Here is a 24314-nt window from a genome sequence, read left to right as displayed (position 1 = left end):
CAAGGCTCAAGGGTCCAAGATTATCTTCTGTGTCTGTGTTAATTGGTTTCCCTTTTCTTTGTTGAAGAGGGTCTGTGCAGTCCTTCTGCCTAGTCCACCATCTTACCGGAACTCTCTTATAGGATTTTAATTAATCTTTTTCTTAAAATAGTCTTGGTAATAGGGTAATAAGCAACTTGAGTGTTTTCTCAGGCACTGAATGAAGACCTTTTCTCATATGGCTAAAGTCCAGAATCTATATTTAGTTTAAGTGAGAGCCATCCAGGGAGTGATGTACCCCATAGAAGTGATAAAACCTGATGGATAGGGCAGGTGATGAAGTTAGCACACGAGTAAAGGATGCCTTTTTGCTTTAATAGTTCTATTTCTTAAGGTCCTGTATTAGTTACACTTGTGTTTAAAAATTATTTGCATGCTAAATAAATTAATTAGCTCTGGTGGTGTAGTGCCTAAGGCATTTGTCTGCTAACTAGGAGGCTGGCAGTTCAAACCCACCAGCCACTCCTCGGAAGGAAGACTGGGCAATCTACTTCTGAAGTGATACCGCCTCAGAAACCCAAGGACGGGTCACTATGAGTTGAATTAACTCGAGAGCAGTAAGTTTGGTTTTGGTTTGTAGAGTTTCAAACCCATAATATCACAGTTATTTTTCCTACAGAAGTTAAACTACCAAAGGTTTCTGATCAAGCCTGATTAAACAAATGTAACTACATTATCTTTTCCCCTTCAAATCACACTCCACAGTCATTCAATCATTTCTATCTTCCTTGGCCTCAGACTAGGTACTTTTGCTTGGAACATAATGCATGAGCATCAGTAGTTCTTAACCAAAGCATGAAAGTAAAATAACACTCTTAATAAAGGAACTTCAATAAAGCAATCATGTGTTCCTATACTATAAATGTAAGCTTTTTCCTAAATATTCCTAAATTAGACATTGCCCCTTGCTGTATAACCAACAGGAGTCTATTTAAAGCAAGTTGTGTTAATTAATGAACTTAAATGCTTTACATTAATCACATTGTGAGAACTTGTGTTAAAAAAAAAAAAAAAAAGCCTTTACTAACTTTGGTCTGACAGCATTCAGTCAGATTTTGTCAGTATCATGGGTGTCCTGTGGATAGCGGTAAGTGTGTATCTTGGAGCATGAAGCAAAAGGGTTACATTACTCAGGATTTTAACATCCCCAAGCCAACTGTCATCTCTGTTCCAAAATAACTGGACTACAGGCGTACCTCAGAAATATTACAGGTTCAGTTCCAGACCATCACACGATAAGGCTAGTATCACAATAAGTGAGTCATGCAATTCTTTTGTTTCCCAGTATATGTAAAAGTTATGTTTGCACTATACTGTAGTCTGTTGTGGGCAATAGTATGAAAAAGTTGAAATATTGTGAAAATTACCAAAATATGACAGAGACATGAAGTGAGCACATGCTATTGGAAAAATGAAGCCAGTAGACTTTGCTCTGATCAAGGTTGCCAAAAACCTTCAATTTGTAAAAAGCACAGTATCTACAAAGCATAATAAAGCAAAGCACAATAAAATGAGGTATGCCTTTACTGGCCGGGGTCTCAGGTTCTCAGGAGCAGGTGAAATAAAAATGGAATTCAATTACTAAGACTGAAATATAAGATAGTGTCATTTTCACGATAGGATCAGAGCCCAACTTCTAGGACTACCTCAAAAACTAGAACAGTACTCAGCTAACATTTTGCCACACTCAAACACTGCTCAACAAAGTTATTCACCTCTGTCTCTTTAAATTCTTTCTAATTTAAAAAAAAAAAAAAAATTGATCTCAAAACCCAGGAGCAGAATTGAACCTACCTGTTTGTGTGAATTCTGTGATTCCAATTATGGTAGTTGCTGGAAAAAATGACAAAAAAGAAGTTCATAATACTGAGTATCCTCTGCTTTGCAAGAGAATGTTTATTAGATCTGCATTTTAACCTTGTTAGTCTCCTCAATCTATCCAAATTAAACCTCAGCTTTTCGTTTTTAGTCCACTTTACTAAGCCTTCATTGCCAATTATTAAACTCTGATTATATGCAGAGAATAAAATGTTAATAAAACATACAGTCTACTCAGTGGAATAACTACTAGAAATGGATTCTAGTATAAAGTTATTTTGGAGCAATAGCATATAGACTTGAAATGTATTATTAAATAAATAATACCCTTTTGATAAAACATTTGCTATGTAAACATATAGTGAAATTAACATCTGAAGCAAAATAAGACAACAAACAATACCAATGTTTAGTCAACACAAAGTGAAGATTTTTAAACATTCAGAATTTTAATCATAATTTTATAACATCAAATTCTGCAATAAGTTTTAGAACTATATTTTCAATTGCGTAAGCAGGCATATTGAACAGTACAGTTGATAAAAAGTGTATCTCACAATATTTTAATTGTCTTTAATGAATTTTAATTTGAAAAAAGAAAAATTCATAATAATAAAAAATGGAAATTGTTAAATATAAATATAATAAGAACTTATTTGAACAAACTTACCCTTATGTAACAATTTAGATTATCTTAAGTAGACTTAAAGATAAATATTTTTTTCCATTTTACTTTTTAATTGTATAGCTAAGGTAAACTATGACATTATCAAACTGGTTGTGATGAAATACTTTAAAATTTCTTTTGCTTCTCCTGCATGTTTTCACAATGAACTTGTCATTCATTTGGACAAACTGCATTGGAAAAAAACACAAAACACATAAGGTATTATATTTAGATCTTCATATTTCATGTCTAATTGGATTACATAATGAAAAGATAACCAAAATATCAAAACGTTACTATATCAATCAGTTTATACTGTCTGTCCTATTAACAAGGAGCCTTTGTGGCACAGTAGTTCAGTGCTCATTTGCTAACCAAAAGGTTGGCAATTTGAACCCACCAGTCACTCCATGGTAGAAAGATATGGCAGTCTGCTTCCATAAAGATTACTACCTACAGAACCTCAGTGCTTCTGTAGTGTCACTATGAGCTGGAATCAACTCAACTGCAACGAATTGGGTTTGGTTTTAGCATCCTATTAACAGATTAAAAGAGAAAAGTCATATTCAACATTTAACCCAACAGATTCAGAAAAAAACATTTGAAAATATTAAATATCTATTTATAGAAGGAAAAATAAAACTTCTTAGTAATCTGGAAAGAAAAAATCTGATAAGTTCAGCAACTATCTACTTAATGGTGAAATGTTGAAGTTTCTCTTTGATACTGGTTTCAGAATCTACATTGCAACTAACCTTAAGAATCTACCAGTTGTCCACTTTTAATGTAGTATCAAAAAAGAATATCTAAAATTATCTGAAAGGGTTATGAAACTTCTCTTCCATTTACTAACTACTTACCAGTTTGAGGCCAGATTATCATCATGTATTTCAACCAAAGCAAAATGCCACAAAAGACTGACTACAGGAGATACAGTCCCTGGATTATGAACATCTGACAAGTTATACCTGCCCTTTATTTATTTATTTTTATTTTTTATTGTGGTTTGGGTGAGATTTATAGAGATAATTGTTTTCCTTTAAATATTTCATACACATTTTAATTCATGGCATTGATTGCAATCTCCACAATGTAACAGCACTCTTCCCACTCCCTTCCTGTGTTTACCTTTTCCATTTGTCCTTCTTTCCCATTCCTTCTTGCCTTCTGAGATTTATCCCTGCCCTTTTAATCTCCTGTGGTTGATTATTCTAATGACTGCAGACCTCCTTGGTGTTATTGCTCACCTTATGGACCTCTCTGTTGTTTGCTGAAAGCTAAGCTGGGGAGTACTGGGGAGGAATGGTGGGGCTGTGAGTTAAGCTCCAGGCTTGAAGGGTGACTAAGACCCATAGTCTCAGGGTTCTATAACACCAGTAAACCTAGTCTTTTTTATGATTTTGAGTTTTGTTCCACATTTTCCTCCCACTCTATCCAGGATCTTCTCTTGTGACCCCTTTCGGAGTGGTTGGAGTTAGGTACCCAGGCACCATCTAGTTCTTCTGGTCTCAAGGTCATGGAGGCTGAGGTTCATTAATGTTGTTCATTAATCCCTTAGACTAATGGTTTCTATGCATCTTTGATTTTCTTTACTCTTCTTTGCTCTGTATAGGAAGAGACCCTTAGTTGCACCCTAGATGGACTTTAGCAAGCTTTTAAGACTATAGTTGCTACTACCAAAGTAAGATATAGAACGTTGTCTTTGTGGGCTGTCTTATGCCAATTGACCTTGATTTCTTCTGAGACTATGGTTTTGAATCCCTGGGCCCAGCAACTCATTCCCTCAAGGTGTTTGGTTATGGTTAAGAAGTTTACATAATTTTGCCTTTTGCATGCTCTACTATATTCATGGATGTATTTGCAGCACATATAAATACATATGTAGAAATCAAACCCCCCCCCCCAAAAAAAACTCACTGCCATTGAGTTGGATCCGACTCATAGCGACCCCTTCCTGAGTTTCCAAGGCAGTATCACTATGGAAGTAGATTGCTCAAAGTTCCTTCCAAGGAATGGTTGGTGAGCTTGAACTCCAGCCTTCTGGTTAGCAGTCAAATGCCTTAGGCACTGCGCCATCAGAGCTCCCTCTGTAGAAATAGCTTCTGTCAAACTTATATATATTCCTGAATGTAGTCCCATACCATACTCAGCTTCCCACACCTATTCAGTTTGTTTGTCTTATCTATGCATCCACTCATATTATTGTTATTACAAGATTGTGGATGTAAGTATTTGCCTTTGTCGCCTTTAATTTTTGTGTTCCTCCCAGTGTCTTCCTTTGTGTACTTGCCCTTTAATGTTACATAAGTTTTCCCTTACTTTGAAGTATTGAATGAACCCCTACTCACAACAAATTCTTCATTACAGTCACCTTCACTTGCTGCATGTGTACCTTTTACATCATTGAAAAGGCTTTGAGCCTTTTCTTGCACCAAAGTAAGGGTAAATTCACCTTTATGTGTATATATTTATATGTGCACCTGTTCTGATATACCTACAAATTCCACTTCAAAACATGCTTGAGAATGAATCTCAGTAGAAACCCAGGGACTACCTATGTGAGAATCCTTCTATCTTCTGCCTAGTAAGCCAAAAATTAAAAAGATTTTCAAAAATGAAATGAAACAATGCTACTCTTTTCACTGATACTATTTTGTTTTGAAAAAATGCTAATATTGTTATTGATTTTAGCATAAATTGGGTTCATATTATTTTAAAAAATAATAAATATGTTTAAAATTTCTTAATTTTAATTTGTAATATGATGAATACCAAGCACAACCTCATTTTGGCCCTGAAACCAAAATTTAAGGAACACTGTTCTAGAGATAGTCTCACATCTATCTATCAGGAGATGTGTTCAAGAATGCTCAAAGCAGCATGTCCATAATAGCTGCATAATGAGAAGCCTCCTGAATCATTGTCATGACGTACAATGTAGAATTAAATGGTGTATTTACAATTGAATCCTGTACAGCACTGATAATGAGTGATTTACAAACTGTTAAATGACAAATTTAACAAATAGTGAAATGAAAGAAGCAAGTTATAAATGAGTATATATAGTGTGATACCACTCCTATACACTTCAAAACTAGGCAGAGTGAACATTGTTTATGGTTACATTGGAAATAATTACTCCGTAAATCAGCACGGTGGTTTTCTTCAGGAAACCACTGAGAATCACAAGGAAGTGAAGTATGATAATGAGGCTTTTATTCAGAAAATGTTCTATTTCTAAACTTTGGTGGATGTGACATGGATGTGAGTTTTATAACTATTCTTTAAAATGTAACTATGTTTTTTTTTCCCCCTTAGGTATATATGATGTAAAATACCATATATATGTAAAAGACTGAAAAAAAGGGCAAACAGTAAAATCTCACTAGTAAGCATGATGTGATGATAGAGTTAATTGGGCTGGTCTAATTCCCCATGTGTTGTACACATTATCTCCTGTGAAACTCAAATAGTGTCAAAAAACCATTCAGAACTTTTACATTATTTAAACAAAGATAACATTTCTTAAGAATGGCTCATGAGAACTCTGTACCTTGATGTCTTTTTCAAAATGATTTTTACACCCATTTTGTGTGGGTGTAAAATTCTTGCTGGGCATTACTCCATGATCTGCTGATGTGAAATCTCACTGTTTGTTGCTTCTAACTTCTGCTTAGTATTCTACAATATGCATCTGCCAAAATTTACTTAAACATTTCCCCAGAGATACACACCTAGACTGCTGTCAGGTCTTTGCTATTATAAATAATTATATCATGAACATCCTCATACATGTTCCCTTTGAGAGTATTTCTGGGTCATATATCCAAGAATAGGACTGATGGGTCATATTGTATCTGCCTATTTCATCTGACTAAGGACTGCTGAGCTGCTCTCAAGAATGGCTCTATGGACTACACCACAACTGCTACCCAGTCAGTGCCCTATTTTATTACACCACTGCCAAGGTTTAGTTCTAGCTAACTTGCTTTCTTTTCTTTTTTTAAAATTTGTCTGTTTGATACATTTGAAAAGAATACATATGCAAAGAATTGAGACGTGAGAAAGCTTTGGTTCAACACTAATGAATCTATAAGAATTAGGATTTTGAGAAGGTGGAAAGATTGACTAAACATTTTTAAAATTGGAAACTGCAACCAAAATAAGCTTGTAAAATCTCTATTAACACTTAGGAAGAGTCTTCTGAAGACTCTTTCCATGATTTTTATTAAACTAGAGAGCCTCAGCTGGCTGCTCTAGGGTTCCTCATATGTAAAACAGAAATAAGGGGATTCCCCTGACTGGGCCTAGTTATTAAATGTTCTTAATGAAACAGGCCTCCATCCCATCACTTGAAAGGGGATGTGACTCATTCCATGGACATCTGTCTGCGAACACTGCTTCTCTTATTTCCTCTGTATAGTATATACCTGGTGTATACCAGGTCTTCAGCTGTGTTCTAGCAATACCATATCATACACTATTAAGCTGCATATCTAAGCTAAGCATATTAAACAGTGACTGATAGGGAAATTTTTTTGCTTTGTTTTTAATTATGAACTCAATTCATTTGGTGTATTTCAAAAGTTGCAATGCTTTTTTACATTGATCAGTAACAGGAATTAGAAATCAGCTTCCAAAAAATCAGTATATGACAAATTTCCTTGAAAGTCACAGGCATATATATATATAGTGAAAAACAGGGTCCACCCACTTTCATGAGTTTCATCAAATACTGGATGTACTCAAGGGTAGAGAGAAAGGGAACTTTCGAAAAGGAGTTTGTTATTAAATGAAGTATTCACTCTACTCCGTCCTAAGAGCACCAGGTGGGGAACAGGTTTTCTAAACCCGATCAAGGAAGTGGAATGTGAAATCAATCCATCTTCCTCCCTCAAGAGCTGTCCACTGGTTAATGACTGAAAAACAAAAACAAGACTAAATTAAACGAACTTGCCACACACTTCCCACAAAAAAAAGAAAAAGGAAAAACAACACTAAAATGTCCTAGATTACTCTCCAGAGTGGATCCAGGGAGCAGCTTCAGCAATACAAATCAGTCTATGACATAGCCATCAATAAACATGCGTTGCCCCTAAACAAACTACAACAAAGAGAAATTTTGGAAAATAATAAAATAAAAATGTACTGATCACTTTCTGACAATACACAATTACTCACAATTGACTAATTCTGTCAGGGAAGGGAGGCCAAGGCCAGACCTATGGGCCTGTCTTACATGAGTGTGTGTGAGTAGGTGCAGGGCGTTTGTCATTATTGCCAAAATGAATTTCTATTTTTAATCTTTAGTTTGATTTAAACATACTTGTAGTATGATGAGGAGCTCTGGTGGTGCAGTGGATAAAGCATTCAGCTGCTCACCAAAAGGTTGGTGGTTCAAACCCACCAGCTGCCCTACAGGAGAAAGATGAGGCAACCTGCTTTCTTAAAGATTGCAAAGCAAACCAAACTCACTGCCGTGGAGTCAGTTCCAACTCATAGCAACTGCTCCTTGGGTTTCCAAGGCTATAGGGCAGCCAATATTGCTTTGTCAAATACATTCTTTAGGCCTTTCTGTGTGAGTGCTGAGCACTCCACATATTTGACAGACTTCCGGTCCCTGGCCAGGTTTTTGGCAGTCTCCAGAGTGATAGGCTGCTGTTTGCTCTTGGCAAGTTTTTCAGTAGTAGAGAGTTTATCTTTGAGATTAATTGGAGTCCCACCATCAAGAAAGGAGTTTTCGGACGGTGATGCGTTATCTCAGGTACCCACTTTTCTTTCAATTTTCAAACAAGGATGGGGAGACCACTGAAAAACAGACTAGAAATACATCTGTCTGTGGATAACTCAGCAGTTGTAATCTGTCATATTCCTCTTGTTCAGCAGCATCAAAAAATCCAAGAGCTAATGGCTCTCACCGGTCCTAATTGTGACTGCGTAGTTGTAAAAATAGTACATAGTTGGATGGAAATTTATTGTGTAGGATATCAGGAGACATGTTTTACCACGGGCACTATCACTCACAGCAACACACTTAATTGTCTACATTGCTTAAATAGATTTGTTTCCACTTTAAATGTTTCAAATTTTATGTTGACCACAGCTTCTCTGGTGGGAGGTGGGGGAGAATTTTGCCACTGTGATAGATTTAATTGGAATCTGTTTTCTGGCCTCTTTTTACTGATGAGCTTTGATTCTTTTCCCAAACTATTTGTTGATAGTTTCTTCAGGAGGGAAAAGAAACTATCTTTAAAAACAGAATTTTTTTGTACTCCAGTTTGATCAACCTATTAGAGACAATTCTAAACTCCCATTTCACTTTGTACTTCTAATGGTGAACTATTTCATATTATTTGAGTCATTTCTAGAAATTCTTATGTTTGAAAATGCTACAAAAGTAAGCATTCTCTAAGATGACCTAAACCAAATCGTTTTAAGTTGATAATTTGCATCTGACACCTAAACTATAAATATAGTAGAAATAGAACCCAAGATTTTCTCCTTCAGATATTTTAATTCATTAGTTTCAAATCTTTTTTTCAAATATACTTCTGGAAGAATTTTTTAAATCTCTGTGCCCTATCGTGTGTTTTTCAGTTGGCATCTACAACAAATATTTGCAAAGGATAGAATTTCTTAAGCCTTGCATATACTGGCATTTAAAAAGAAAAATTGTATATCCTTCCTTTAATTATATCCAATTGAATCTAAATGCCATAGCAATTTCATAAATAGCACTATGTATTTACAGAGATACATTAATAACTTCTTCTTTTATAGTCAAAATTTACATCATGCCCACATCCCCTTTCCCTCCCAGGGTTTTATCTTAATACATATTTATACTAATATATATATGTATAGGAGCTCTGGTCGTGTAGTGCCTAAGGCATTTGACTGCTAACCAGAAGGCTGGAGGTTCAAACCCACCAGCCACTCCTTGGAAGGAAGGTTGGGCAATCTACTGCTATAGTAATACCATTTTGGAAACCAAGGAGGGGTCACTATGAGTCAGATCTGACTTGACAGTAGTACATTTGCATATATACATATATATGTATATACTTATGTGTGTGTGTGTGTATTAATATACTTTTTATTGTGATTTGTGATTTGGGTGAAATTTTGCAAAACAGATTTGTTTTACATTCAACAGTTCATACACATTTTGTTTTGTGACACTGATTACAATCCCCACAATGTAACAGCTCTTCTCCCACTTCCTCCATGTAGTTACTCTTTCCCTGTATCTTTCCTGCCTATGCATTCCTACCTTGCTAGCTTTCTCCCTGTGCAAATGCTGCCCTTCTGATCTTCCATGATTAATTGTTCTAAGGACTGCATCTGCCTGATGTAGTTATAGCCCTCTCTATTCTTTGGCTAAAAGTTAGCCACCAGAGTGAGTCCAATTTCAGGCCAGAAGGGTGACTAAGGGCCACAGTTTCAGGGGTTTCACAAATCTCCATCCAACCAGTATTCTTGGTCTTTATGTTTTTTTTTCAATTTTGTTCCATATTTTTCTCCCACTCTATTCAGGGTCTCGATTTTTATCCCTTTTTGAGTGGTTGGCAGTGATAGTCAGGCTTTGAAAGTACATTAAAAATATATTTTATGCTTAAAACTATTTTGATAATTATATGTATCTCTATACAAAAATATATGTAAACTTAAAAAAATAAATAAAACTCACTGCCATAAAGTCAGATTCGACTCATAGCGACCCCTCCTTGGGTTTTTGAGGCGGTAGCTCTACCGAAGTAGATTGCCCCATCTTCCTTCCGAGCAGTGGCTGGGTTTGAACCACCAGCTTTCTGGTTAGTGGTCAAATGCCTTAGGCACTACGCCCCTAGAGCTTTCCTGTGACTATTAAGAAAATAATAATTTTCTTCTTGATTGATTATTATTATTGTTGTAATATTATGAATGGTTGAATATAGGCCTTTTGTAAGATGTGAGGAATATTATTTCAAAATGAGAAGCTCACCTTTTGAAAGACTTAACATGACTCAGTGTTATGTGTAAGTCTGCTGCTAAAAATAAATATTTTAAAGCTTTATCACTTGAAGAGACTATATTAACACAGTAGTCTTAAAACTTGAGAAAAATATGGAATAATACATTTATTGAATTATAAATTTACATGAATTCCTTGTGTAAATCTATAGTGATTTTTTTGACAGAATTTATGTTTAACTTATCAAATTTAAAACTCCACCATCGTGTCCCTAGAAGACCATTTCAAGGAGGTTGATGCCAGTGTATTGGTGTCACATTATTATACTAAATATTGATGTTCTTGGATGATTACTTGGTGTTTTGATTTAGGGTTCTATATACTCCTTGGAAGGAAGATGGGGCAATCTACTTCCGTAGTGATACTGCCTCGGAAACCCAAGGAGGGGTCGCTATGAGTCGGGTCCGACTCAACAGCATATAACAACAAACAACAACATACCTGAAATATTTCTCTTACTTTGTTCATGTTGGTCCATCCAATTGAATTACTAGCTCCTTCCTGCCTCCGCATGTGACACGTATTATATGTCTTCATTCTAGCTGTTTTATATTGTATAGTTATGAAGGCCAATCTATTCTGCTTCTTATATATCCCATCTCTCCATCCCCACTACCCTACTTTATACTAACATCGTTTCTCAATTGGTAATGCTTTTCTAACTATTCTCCCTGAACCTATTCTCTTCCCATTCTAATGTTTCTACTGTAGAATTACTATACTGACTTGTCTAAAATGTGGGCTAATTCCATATCCTCTTACTCAAAATTTTTTTTTTCTAAATTTTTATTTGGATTTGGGTGAAAGCTTACAGAGCAAATTTATTTTCCATACCACAGATCATACACATTTTGTCCCATGACGCTGACTGCAAATCCCCACAATGTAGCTCTCCTCTCACTTTATCCCCATAGTTAACTCTTTCCTGTGTCCTTCACTCCTATGCACTCCTGACCCCCTGAGCTTTCTCCCTGTGCGAACATTGCCCTTCTGTTCTCCCGTGATTGATCACTCCAAGTAGTATCCAAGTATATCTACCTGATATAAATGTTCAGCCCATATGCCTGTCTGTTATTTGGCTGGAAGCCGCAGAAGTAAGTTCAATTCCAGACCTGAAAGGCAGGCAGGGGCCATAGTCTCAGGAGTCTCACTAGGCTCTATCAGAACAGCAAGACTTCTCTCTTTTTTTTTTTGTGATTTTGAGTTTTGTTCCACATTGTTCTCCCACCCTATCCAGTATTTCCTGCACCAGTCCTCCTCTGAATGGTTAACAGTGGTAGCTAGGCACCATTTAGTTCTTCTGGTCTCATGGTCATGTAGGCTGAAGACCACATGGTCTACCAATCCCTGGGACTTAATTGTTTTCATGCATCTTTGGTTTTCTTCATTCTTCTTTGTTCTGGATGAGGAGAGACCCATCGTTGCATCTAGATGGCTGCTTGCAAGCTGTTAAGATCCTAGTAACTACTCACCAAAGTAGGATGTAGAGCAATGTTTTTGTGTAGTATGTTAATGACAATTGAGCTTGATGTCCCTGCAACCATGGTCCAGAGCCCACAGGTCCATCTACTCGCTCCCTCTGGGTTACTCAAAACTCTTTGGTTGCTCTTAATCAATGTCTTTATTTTAATGTTCTCTACATACTGCCAAGAACACAAATATTAATACTTATGTTCATTTATTATCTATAATTATCTGTTCTCAACTACCTGTTCACATTTTTCTCCAGCAGCTATATCCATCTATCTTATACGTCATTCACACACATTACTTATTTTCTTGAACACACATGGTGGTACATTTATTAGAATGTCACAATGGAGACAAAACTTTGTTCTTTAGTAATAGTCAATGTCAACTTCTGGCTACTTATGAAGGAAGGTCAAAATTTATTCATATGCATAGGTTATATCTTTTTCAGAAAAAAAGTTATGATTTGTCACAGAAATGTGTGTTTGGATCACATTAGTAATACTGAGCACGGACAGGACACAGGCAAAAATGACAAAGAAAATGTAAAATGAAGGGAGGCCATGGCAAAGAGAAGCTATCTATATATTCATAATCTTTCATTGGATCAAGATTTTTCAAAAATGCGTTTTCAAAACACACACACACACATAAATAACATATGTAATTAATTCTGCTTTATCTGTATGAATAAGGAAAAAGACTTCTGTTTGTCCTGTACCCTAAAAAATCAGTGGATCATAATCATGGTTTTACAATTCCCTTTGGATTCAGTACAGTGAGGTAGGATAAACACTGGCATGTTAAAGATAGGTTCCACTAACAATTTCAATACTTACTAACCACATGACTTCTAATAGGTCATTTTCCTTTACTACATCTCAGTTTTCTCATTTATAAAGTGACTATCATGATATATTGCCTTTCTGCTCAAGGAGACATTATTAGTATCATGTGAGATAACATGCAAAAGTATATGATAGATTTAAAGAGCTTTAGAAATATGTTGTATTATTAAATTATTCCTTAGTTTCTTTCTCTTTAATCCTATATTTCCTGAGGATCTGGTCTATCTTGATATGTTGATAAGGCTAATATATAGTCAAATAAGGAAATAACGGATAAGTGGAAGGAAATGAAGATTATATTGGGAGTTTGTTTGTTTTATTTTTCTTATTTCTTTCTTTTATGTTTATGTTTCTTCCTCGTTAAAACAGTTTTGGTATGAACCATGATGGAATTGGAAATTCTTGTGGGACGAAAGGTCATGAAGCAGCAAAACTTATGGCAGCTCACATTACTGCAAATACCAATCCTTTTTCCTGGTCTGCCTGCAGTCGAGACTATATCACCAGCTTTCTAGAGTAAGTAATCTCTGGAGAGTGATGATGAATTACTCCAGAAGTAAGCCATTGGTAGAAGCCTAATATGTAGTGCTTCAAACCTTGCATAATGAGTAACTTTGGTAGGGCCCAGTGATACTTCAGGCCATTCCCATAATACTTTTAAGAAAATCATTGTGGCAAATTTTTCCTTTCATACTTAACCAGAATTTACTGAACAGACTAGAGGAAGTAGAGTAAGGATATCAGTGGGGTTGATGAGTCTGTGTTAGAGTTTTTCAATAAATGGGAGGAAATGCCAGAAAGAATTTTGATTTCCATAATTTAGTAGACCATAGCCAAACTTTAATTCAGCATTATATATTTTATATTGTTCATGAAAAACTGAGTTTTATAGGAGTAACAAAGTCTCCATTGATAACAAACGACACATCAACAAAAACCCAAATACCCAGGAAATGCTCACTTTGAAAAAATGTAAATATGTTAAGTATCTTTAACTTAACTCCTACAGTTTAGGAGTTTCTTTACTGGTCCTTTAATGCATGTTCCAAGAGTCTGGTTAATTAAATGTGAAGACGTATAGTTAGCTTAGGTATAGCTATGTTCAAGAAAGCAGTTGCTCTTCTACGTCTCACCTACATAGAACTTCAGGATTGGGCTTTGGAAACTGATAAGACTTGGGTATGATTTCTAGCTGTGTGACCTTGGGTGTGTCCTCACCTAATAAATGAGTTTAGGTAATAATACCTTCCTCATAAGGTTGCTACGTATTTAACTATGTATAATGCTATAATGTATATAAAACACTTAGTAATCATTCACTAAATGATAAATATTATTTTAAGTAATGTCTTCTAGATTTCAGTGTTTTATTGCTCGATCATTACCTTCAACTATTTTGTGCCTTTTTTCCCTTGGGAGAAGAGATTAAGTACTCTGAAAAACTGAGGCATACATAAAACACAGGTGATCCATGAAAATTTGTTTTAAAAATTGGCTTTGTTCAAAGTTTACAATAGCATTATTATATTGTAAAATTATTTTAAATTAGGTATGTTATATATGATAACATTATTCATTAAAATGTTACTTCATATATACTAATAAAACCAAAAAGCAAATCACTGCCATAGAGTTGATTCTGACTCATAGCAACCCCCATTTGGTTTCTTAGACTGTAAATCTTTATGGAAGTAGATCACCCCATCTTCCTTCCCTGGAGCAGCTGGTGGGTTTGAACTGTGGACCTTCTGGTTAGCAGCCAAATGCCTTATCCACTATACCCCCAGAGCGCCTTGAATATACTAATAGGCAGATTATATATTGTGAAGACTTATAATTGCATGTTTTTTTAAAAAAGAGCCCCAAACGAGATTAAATTTAAAGAACATAGCACACTGTTTTCCACTCCTTGGAAGGAAAGTTGGGCAATCTACTTCCATAGTGATACTTCCCGGACACCAAAGGAGGGGTCACTGTGAGTCGGGTCCAACTCAATGGCACCTAACAACAACAACAACAACAACAGCACACTGTTTTTATTCAATCCAAAATCAAAAGGTAAATATTTAAATGGGCTCTTATGAATTAATTTATGTAATAATAAAATTGAAGGAACTAGAAATTCACTTCATAAGGTGATTTATCTGAATAACCATACTATAACCTAGCAATGTTTAATCTTAGTAATAGATAATTATGACATTGTACTTGCCTAGTGCCAAAATTGGAGTTCTGGTGGTGTAATGCCTAAGGCGTTTGATTGCTAACCAGAAGGCTGGTGGTTCAAACCCACCAGCCACTCCTCAGAAGGAAGTTTGGGCAATCTACTTCCGTAGTGATACTGCCTCGGAAACCAGGAGGGGTCACTATGAGTCGGATCCAACTCGGATAGTAGTGAGTTTGGTTTGGTTTTAGTGCCAAAATTGAGTGAAAAACTACAAAGACAGGCTGCAGAGAATTTTTTTTTACATCTTTTGGTAGTATCTTACAAAAGCACTAGCAATATCATTTTCCAAGATGGTTTTAATGAGATTCATGTTACCTAAATTTTAAACATTGTTGAAGATCTTCCTTCTCCAAAAATCAAGCCAGATCTGGAATTTCTCCCTGACTTGGCTTGCATTTTTATAATGGAATATTAGTGTCTATCACAAGAAAATAAACTGTATAACATGCTCAAGATGCCAGTGCATTTTTGTAGTCTCCCCTCTTGTATTTTTTTTAAGCATCATTTTCTTTTCTCCTCTTTCCTGTTCCTGTCCCATATGCTATTGTATAGCCCATTTTCTAGGACCTTCTCTGTAAACTAAATTCAAAGACCAATTTTGATGTTCTGCCAGACTCTTCCTAGTTGAAACCATATTAGTCTATTAAAACACTCCAAATGGGAATCCCTAAATTGCTGGGAAAATACAATTGAGAAATCACCGTTGTTTTTGTTACAGATATAAAATTATTACTAGTCACAATAATGTGTTCCATTGAGTTAACTAAAAGAATTAATACAAACAGCATTATTTAAACCTTGCTCTTTGCATTTTGTAAGTATAATCATGATTAGTGTTGACGGGGTTCTAATGAACTTATTTATCTTGTATTATATAAAAATATTTCTGTTATGCATCTTTGTAGGAATGCTCACAAAGTTAAAAGTATTAGTAAAAGGTAGATTGAAAGACAATGGGTGGAGACTTGGGGAAAACTGCTTCCCCTCTTCTTTAATAATAAACTAAACAACTTTGATTATAATCTGACCCAGCAATAAAGATATTTTAAACACAAGACCCTTTAAAATAGGTCATTTCACTGGAGCACAAAGACATAATAGTAACTTTCTTGAGTTTCTTTGTCTCTTTTTATTAATGCAGTGGACTTAATTGCTTTAACAGCTATGCCTGATATTATTAAAAATCCAGTGATATTTTGATCAGAGACTGAGGTTACATTTATGTTTTAGAGTTGGCTCAAAAAAGCTCGTAACATTTTATTTTAGTTTCTCTTCTTAAGAAAAATCTTGAAAGATGAATTGTTTAGGAACTGCAGCTCAGCCAACAAAATGCATACCTTTCTCTACTTAGTGACTATGTAGGCCAAAGATGATGGTGGATTTTAACAATGAGCATTCTATGATTGACAGAGATTCACTATCCAGTATGTTCAACTGAAAATGATTCCATGGCCTTTAAATGCCAATAGAATGAAACGTCTCTCATGTCATTCTGAAACAGTAGGTGCTATTAATCACTCAGGAGGTGGTGTTTACCAACTCCCAATATTTTTTTTCAGATTTCTTAAACTCGGTGATTCAATAAGTGGTTCATGAATCGCCCAGAAGCCGTCCTGATTAAATAATAAAGAACCTATTTCCGTTAAAATGGACGTGTTATGCCAGCTTCTGATGTTTTCCGACGACGGCTTTGCAGGTAGTGTTCTTCCTATCTGCCTGCGGGACTTATTTATTTATTTATTTATCCAGCAAATAGAAAAAATGAACCTGGTATTACGGCTCACACTCAGTGATGACTATGGGCTGATGTACCGGGCAGTGGAAGGCAGCCAGAACTAAATCAAACCAGTTTCTCATACATTTTCCACCACTTAGAGGCAGTACAGAGTAATTTCATATAGTTTTCAACAGTTCTGGGGGCTCTGTGAATCAACTTTTGCTCTACTTAAATTAAAGTCTGTTAAATTGTTTGAACTGTCAGCGATCCATAACAAAATTTCCTATAGTTCCAAATTAAATACAGACTAGCCATTTTCACAGAAAGCATGGAAACTAAAAACATTAAGAAAGGCATCTTTATGGTCAAAGGTGAACTAGGAAGATAGGTGAGAGTAGAACTACAAGAGAAGAGAAATAAGGTGAGCAAGGTATTTACTTCCAAGACACATTTCATCTCTAGCAATTACTTTCAAAACCAATACCAATCCACAACATGGAAAATGATTAGTATTGATGGGACCTTTTTTTTTTTTTTTAAATGGAACCCAAAGAAACAAGCATGACAAAAAAGGTTTCTTTTCCTTCCACTTATCTGACATGTCATGGGGACCTCACTCTAACCATAAATATCTTTGACAAGTCATAATTATATATGGAAATAAAAAAGGCAACTGAATAATGCACTGTTAGTACAGTATTTGTATTCTGGAACCTTCAAGTTCCATTATATTCCAGCCTCTCAATTATACAGAGGGCAAGAGAGATAGGTCTGACTTAGAATAATTCATTTTAAAAGGTAAATGCGTTGTTAGTTTCATGACGATTGATAAGGCACTTTATTAGAACATAGCAGGTAAAATACTTGATGGTACCAGTCTGATTCCTTTTTGCTTAATTAGGTATATCAGGACAACTTCAAAGGAAAAAAAGAGAAGATGGCATTAATGTTAACTTTTTGTTGTTAAGAGACTGTTAAGATATGAATAGGATTATTTAGAGAAATTGAATTTTATGTTATAGATTGAAAGTCTATACTTTAAAGTATAGTTGTCTTAGTGAATATAAATTTAATATCACAATTAAGTATGTCCTCATGTGTTCTGGAAAGAGAGCCAGGATTGCATATTTACATAAGGATCTGTAAATTTTACTTGAAGACTGAATTTTGGCTCATGTTCCTATTTTCAAGTCTAATTTTTGGACTATGTAAATAATATCTCTGTAAATTAGAAGTAGAATACATAAAATATGACTTTCACATAATTCTGGAGAGATTTGGGAAATGTGAATATACTTTGATCTACTAACAATATCATGATCAAGGCAAAAGCATATTCTTCAACTAATATATTCTTTGCTTTTGGTCCTGAGAGCATAAGCAAAAATAAAGTCTATGAATACTGTAATATATCTATATTGCTATAGTTGTTAACTAGGGTTGGGTTTTTAGTCATGAAATACATGATGCTAGGGAAATAATAGTCAAGGAGCTCTGGTTGCACAGTGGCTAAAGCGCTCAACTGCTAACCAAAAGGCGAGCAGTTTGAACCCAACAGCTGTTCTGTGGGAGGAAGATGTGGCAGTCTACTTCTGTAAAGGTCACAGCATTTAAAACCCTATGGGAAGTTCTACTCTGTCCTGTAGGATCACTATGAGTTGGAATCTACTCAACAGCAGCAGGTTAGAGAAATAATCATAGTTCTACTTTTTATATAAATTGTTTCACTCTAGACAAGTATATCTATGGTTAACAACAGCAGGTGTAATAACATCTCATTGGTGAAAACTATCAACAGTCTTCTTCATTTTGTTTATTAATGAGTGCTGTCTGTATTTTCTGAGAGGAAAAAATTTGCATATGATGCCAAGACATGGAGCATTTATGTCTAAAACTATTATTTGATGGGAAAATTGATAGCAGAAATAACACTAAGCCCAGCATACTGAGAATCATATGGTTGTATCTCCATTAGTTAGAACCCCTGATAAAACAAGAAATTTCCATGATTTTATTTTCTCAAAATGCAAGTTACAATTTACAAGAAGAAGACTCATCTAATTTTTAAAGGAAGGAAAAGCACTTACACATTTGCACTATGACATGTACAAAAATGTTAATTTCAGAATAATTTGAAAGTGACAGAAATTGGAGAGAATTCAAATATTCATTAACAGAATAATAAATATCTGTGGCGTATATTGTTGTTGTTATGTGCCGTTGAGTCGGACCAGACTCACAACGACCCCTCCTTTGGTTTCCAAGGCAGTATCACTACAGAAGTAGGTTGCCCTATCTTCCTTCCGAGGAGTGGCTGGTGGGTTTGAACCTTCAGCCTTCTGGTTAGCAGTCAAATGCCTTAGGCACTACACTACCAGAGCTCCTTATTTGTGTCATAACCTTTTTAAAACTTACTTTATTTTGTTTTTGTTGGAAAGATGCACAGCAAAACATACACTAATTCAACTGTTTCTGCAAGTACAATTCTATGACATGATTGCATTCTTTGAGTTGTGCCACCATTCTCATCCTCCTTTTCTGAGTCATTCCTCCCCCATTTACATAAATTCTCTATCCTCTAAGGTTGCTATCTAATCTTTTGAGTTACTGTTGTCCATTTGACCCTATGCAAATGGTTCTTAAAAGAGCATAAGGCTCAAGGTAAACATTTTTTACCAGTTAAGCTAAACCATTTTTTGGTTTTAAGAAAACTTTAGGGACTATGGTTCCAGAAAGTCTGGAGTCCACGAGAATTTGAAATTCTGTTCTTCAGTTTTCCTCTTTTGATCCGGAAACTTCTATAGGATCATTGATGAAAATGCTCAATAATGGTTGCCAGGCACCCTCCAGTTCTGGTCTCATGGCAGTGGAGGCAGTTGTTCGTGGAGACAATTAGCCACATATTCCTTATCTTCCTCCTATTACTGACTCTTTTTTCTTCTGTTGCTCCAGCCAAAAAGAGACCAATTGTTGTGCCTTGGATGGCTGGTTGCAAACTTGTAAGGCCCCCACCATTGCTCAACAAACTAAGATGTATAACAGAAGTACTGAACACATGCCACTTTCCTGGAATGTCCCATGAAGCCGTGACCCTAAACTTCTAAACCAAGGAACCAAATCCCATGAGGCGTTTGGTAGATAAGCAGCCTCAGCAGATACGCTTTTTTTTTTTTTTCCTGTCCCTGTTATAAATATGGGAGCTCTGGTGGCATAATGTGTAAGGCATTTGACAGCTAACCAGAAGGCTGGCGGTGCAAACCCACCAGCCACTCCTTGGAAAGATGATTGGGCAATCTACTTCTATAGTGATAACTGCCTTGGAAACCCAAGGAGGGGTCGCTATGAGTCAGATCTGACTCAATGACAGTGAGTGAGAGTTATATCATACAACTTTTGCTTATTCAACTTTCTTTATAGATATACAACTTACTGAGGCAATTGCAATAATCTGCTGTGTAAGCCCCTACCCTTCATCAATGCTATTTTTCCATCACCATTTACCACCCCATTTCCCTCTCCCTCTCCTGGTAACCACTAATAAACTTTGGTCTCTGTACATTTGCTGTTATTATCTTTTTATATAATGCCATATACTGTATTTATCTTTTATGGTTGATTTATTTCACTCCGCATAATGTCTTTAAGCTCCATCCACATCGTAGTATATATCAACATTTCATTTTTTCTACTGACTGAGTAGTATTCCATTGTATGTGTGTGCGCATTTTGTTTAATCATTCATATGTTGATGGGCATTTAGTTGTTTCAACCTTTTGGCTATTGTGAATACTGCTGCAATGAATACTTGTACACAAGTCTCTCTTTGAGTGTCTGCTTTCAAGTTTTGTGGGTATATAGCCAGGAGTATAATTTCTGGGTCATATGGTAGTTATATTTTTAGTTTTCTGAGGAACCCTGTGGCATAGTCTTAAATGGAATGTTAAAGAACAATAAAATTGAACAGGCTACAGCTATACATGTCAACATGGCTGAATCTCATATTCATAATATTAAAGAAAGATTAAAGCCACAAAAGAAAACCTACAGTACTGCTTTTTATAGAGTCCCCAAACAGGCAGATAAATAAGTAGTAAGGAGGTAAAACTATTAAAAAAAGCAAAGAAATTATTATTATTAAAATCATAATAGTATTTTACTCTAGGGAGGAGATGGGAGTTGTGTTTGGGGTTGAGCACTTTGGAATTTTCTTTAAGAAAAAATCATCACTTCCAGGTTTAAATATACATCCATGTCCTGTGCCTCCTGTACCTGTATTACTTTACACTGTCCATTGATGTCTCAGCAGTATGAAAATATCCAGAATCATTTTTTGAGAGTTAATTGTGATCTATAGACTTTACTTACTTCATGCAGGAAGATAGCTGACAAATATTAGTGATATTATATATAAAATAAAATTTGTTTCTTTTGTTCAGTTAAGAATTAAAATATGAAAACTATTAGATCTTCCTAATACTTTGAGATTTTACTGTATTTATCAGCTACAATTACTAGGAGAAAATATGTATTACATTTTTATCCAAAATGTAGAAATAATTCCATTTAGCCTTGCAGCTATCCATCCCCATACTTGCTTTCCTGGAGCCAATAATAGTAAGTAAGACACTTGACTTGCATGCATTGGTTATTTGTGCATATACACACAAATCCACAAATACACACAAATTCAAAAAGCCTTTGTAGATGTGATGTTCCCAAATACATGTTCATTTCTTAAAGATCTTTATATGATGTAATTATTCTTGCCTCCTCCTAGGCTAAGCCAGTTCTCAGTTTGCCACCAGGAAAGAATTTATTCCTCAGAGTAGCTAAACTTAGACTCTTCTTTGGTGACCAAGTAGTTCTTTGGAGGCCAGGTAGTTCTTCCCCTAATTTTTCAGGTTAATGTTACATAATCCTAAACATAATTAAGTGTGATAATTTTAGTAGATTCTGAACTGGTGCCATTTAAATGAATTTTTCCTACACTTTCTTTGTCATTATTGTTGTTGTGTGCTGTCGAGTCAGAACCTACTCATAGCAACCCCTCCTTGGGTTTCCGAGGCAGGAAGTAGATTGCCCCATCTTCCTTCCGAGGAGTGGCTGCTGGGTTTGAACTCCCAGCCTTCTGGTTAGCAGTCAAGTATCTTAGGCACTATGCTACCAGAGCTCCTTTCTTTGTCATAGTATTGGTAAATATTTTTCACCTATATGATCTTTCACTTAGACACTTCAGTACACATTTTTAACTTTTCTATGGATTTATAGATATACTTGACATGTTATTTTATTACATATTTAATTCCTTTCATAAAGGCATTTATACTTATGTTATAGCTCTAGTGTGAAACTGATATTTTAGAAGGAAATTGGTGAATTAAAATACTAACAATAAATAAGAAATAAAATGTATTTTGTCATGAAAATCGAAAAGCTGCATGAAAAGGGTTTTTCTCTATTAGTTAGATACCTTTAGCAGTGACAACTAAAATGATTGTAATAGCTAATAGTAAAATAAGTCTATATTAATATTACATTTAATATTCCATCTAAATATTTTTACTAGTTAAACAACTAAGAGGAACATAAATGAAAAGGAAGAAATGTAAAGAAAAATGATTCTGTCACTTGGATCACTTGGGTCTTTGAATCAAACACCTTAAGAATAGTGTGGTTCGATTTTTAAAAGATTTTAATTTGTTGCTGTGCTTTACATTTTTTATATAGTAAGTCAACTTTTAAATTGTAAGAATGTAAAATTTTTAATGAATTTGAAACTCAGTATATACATGCATGATTCTTTCTCACTTATCTATAAATGAAAATTCATACTATCCTAAATAACAGTTGAGGAACTTCTACTTGTGAAATTATTTTCCTTTGGCAATGTGGATGGAAAAGATTTGGGGAAAAAACACAAGTGCTGGCACAATTGACAGGAATGTTGGAAAAAATTTTTAAATGTTGGCATAGGAATTCTTTAAAAATTCTAACTTACTCACATGTGAAATGAAAGTAAAAAAGCATCTGTCCTATTTTATGCACACTGACTAAATAAAAATGAACAATTATATTTAGCAAAGTATAAAGCTCTTTAAGGTATTCTGTCTGGCTTTTGGCGATCTTTATGTTATTTGTTCCATTGAATTAAAATATTATGTTTGAGTGCCGGCATACTTTGAAAAGCAGAAATTATAAAGAGAACATTCTCTTTCCAACTCTGATGACCCTAGATGAAATATGAAATTTTTGAGACACTAAACACTTTTAATATACTTGAGAACTTTGGATCTTGGCCTTATCTGTCATTCAGCCCATTTATTACTGATACATTTCAAGAATGTATGGACATACCTTACCATAGCACCTAATTCTCTACCCAAGGTGGAGGTATATAGATTAGGTCTTTAAAGATTACAACCACAATTTTTTTTTTAATGTTTCACATTTCATGTTTTAATTCTACTACCAGATGTAATTATATTTTTAGTGAGAGCAAACAAGAACTTAGAGAATATGAAATTCTGTTTTGATTCCTTCAGAAATTAGTTTGAATTAATGTTTTAAAGGCCAACATGACATTTTCAGATTGTTGTCTGAGATGCTTTGCTTTATTGTGTCTTGGTGCGAGAAACAAAATATTTGAAGCTCTTATTCAGATTCTGTTTTGCCATTCATTGGTAGAATGTATTGTTTTTCATGCATCAAGTAATTAAAACAGAGAATTCACACGTGGTTTCATAATTGTGATTGCAAGTCCATAGAGTACCTAATTTCCTTTGATCCTTTATGTTGAACAGTTCAGGCCGTGGTACTTGCCTTGATAATGAGCCTCCCAAGCGTGACTTTCTTTATCCAGCTGTGGCCCCAGGTCAGGTGTATGATGCTGATGAGCAATGTCGTTTCCAGTATGGAGCAACATCCCGCCAATGTAAATATGGGGTAAGAAGTTTTCATCCTTATATTTAGCTAATTATATGTGTTCTTTCATGACACAATTGTTAAGATGTGTTCTGTTATGACAGAAATGTTGAAATGTAATTTTGATGAACATAGTTTACCTCTAGTGACATAATTAGTGCAAGTGTGAACTTTGACATTGTTCTTTTGCTGGTGTCATTTGTGTAATTCTTATTTCTAAATGTTTGGATAATCTTAAATTAGACAAGTTTAAAATTCCTTTTGAATTAATGCAGGTAGAATTTTAATAATTTCTAATATATTTATTAAGTCTTAAGTTTATGATGCCAACGTTATTATCTTTTAAAATATTATAGTTTTGAATTCTTGCCCCTTTTCTTCTCCCTTTTCTAGCACTCTTATAATTGGGTTAAAGAGTATTTTTACACTGGCTAGGAGCCTTTACTTTAATTCATACTTGTTAGTACTGAGTCATTTCAACTTGCTTCATCCATTGCCCACATTCCAACACAATGATTGAGTGAGGACAAGATGGCATTAGCCCAAATAATGAAACAAGAAAAATTGCTGTTTAAAGGAAAAAAAAAAAAAAA

General features: G+C 35.0%; 1 protein-coding gene and 1 pseudogene across 1 annotated transcript in view; one reads left to right on the top strand and one right to left on the bottom strand.

Annotated features, from left to right (window-relative positions):
- The window catches only part of ADAMTS6 (ADAM metallopeptidase with thrombospondin type 1 motif 6), a 461116-nt gene that overhangs the window by 234577 nt on the left and 202225 nt on the right, over positions 1-24314 (top strand). Inside the window, exons 9-10 of the mRNA XM_007952853.2 lie at positions 13226-13372; positions 23601-23742. Coding sequence (XP_007951044.1) covers positions 13226-13372; positions 23601-23742 — 289 coding nt within the window. The remainder of the gene's footprint in view (positions 1-13225; positions 13373-23600; positions 23743-24314) is intronic.
- LOC103207297 lies at positions 8051-8572 on the bottom strand (annotated as a pseudogene).

The sequence above is a fragment of the Orycteropus afer genome, unplaced genomic scaffold (assembly GCF_000298275.1).
Source record: "Orycteropus afer afer isolate SDZICR_OR568_19922 unplaced genomic scaffold, OryAfe1.0 scaffold00362, whole genome shotgun sequence".
In the NCBI taxonomy this organism is placed as follows: domain Eukaryota; kingdom Metazoa; phylum Chordata; class Mammalia; order Tubulidentata; family Orycteropodidae; genus Orycteropus; species Orycteropus afer.
The sequence above is the reverse complement of the archived record's forward strand: the minus strand, read 5'-3'. Positions and strand labels throughout refer to the sequence as shown.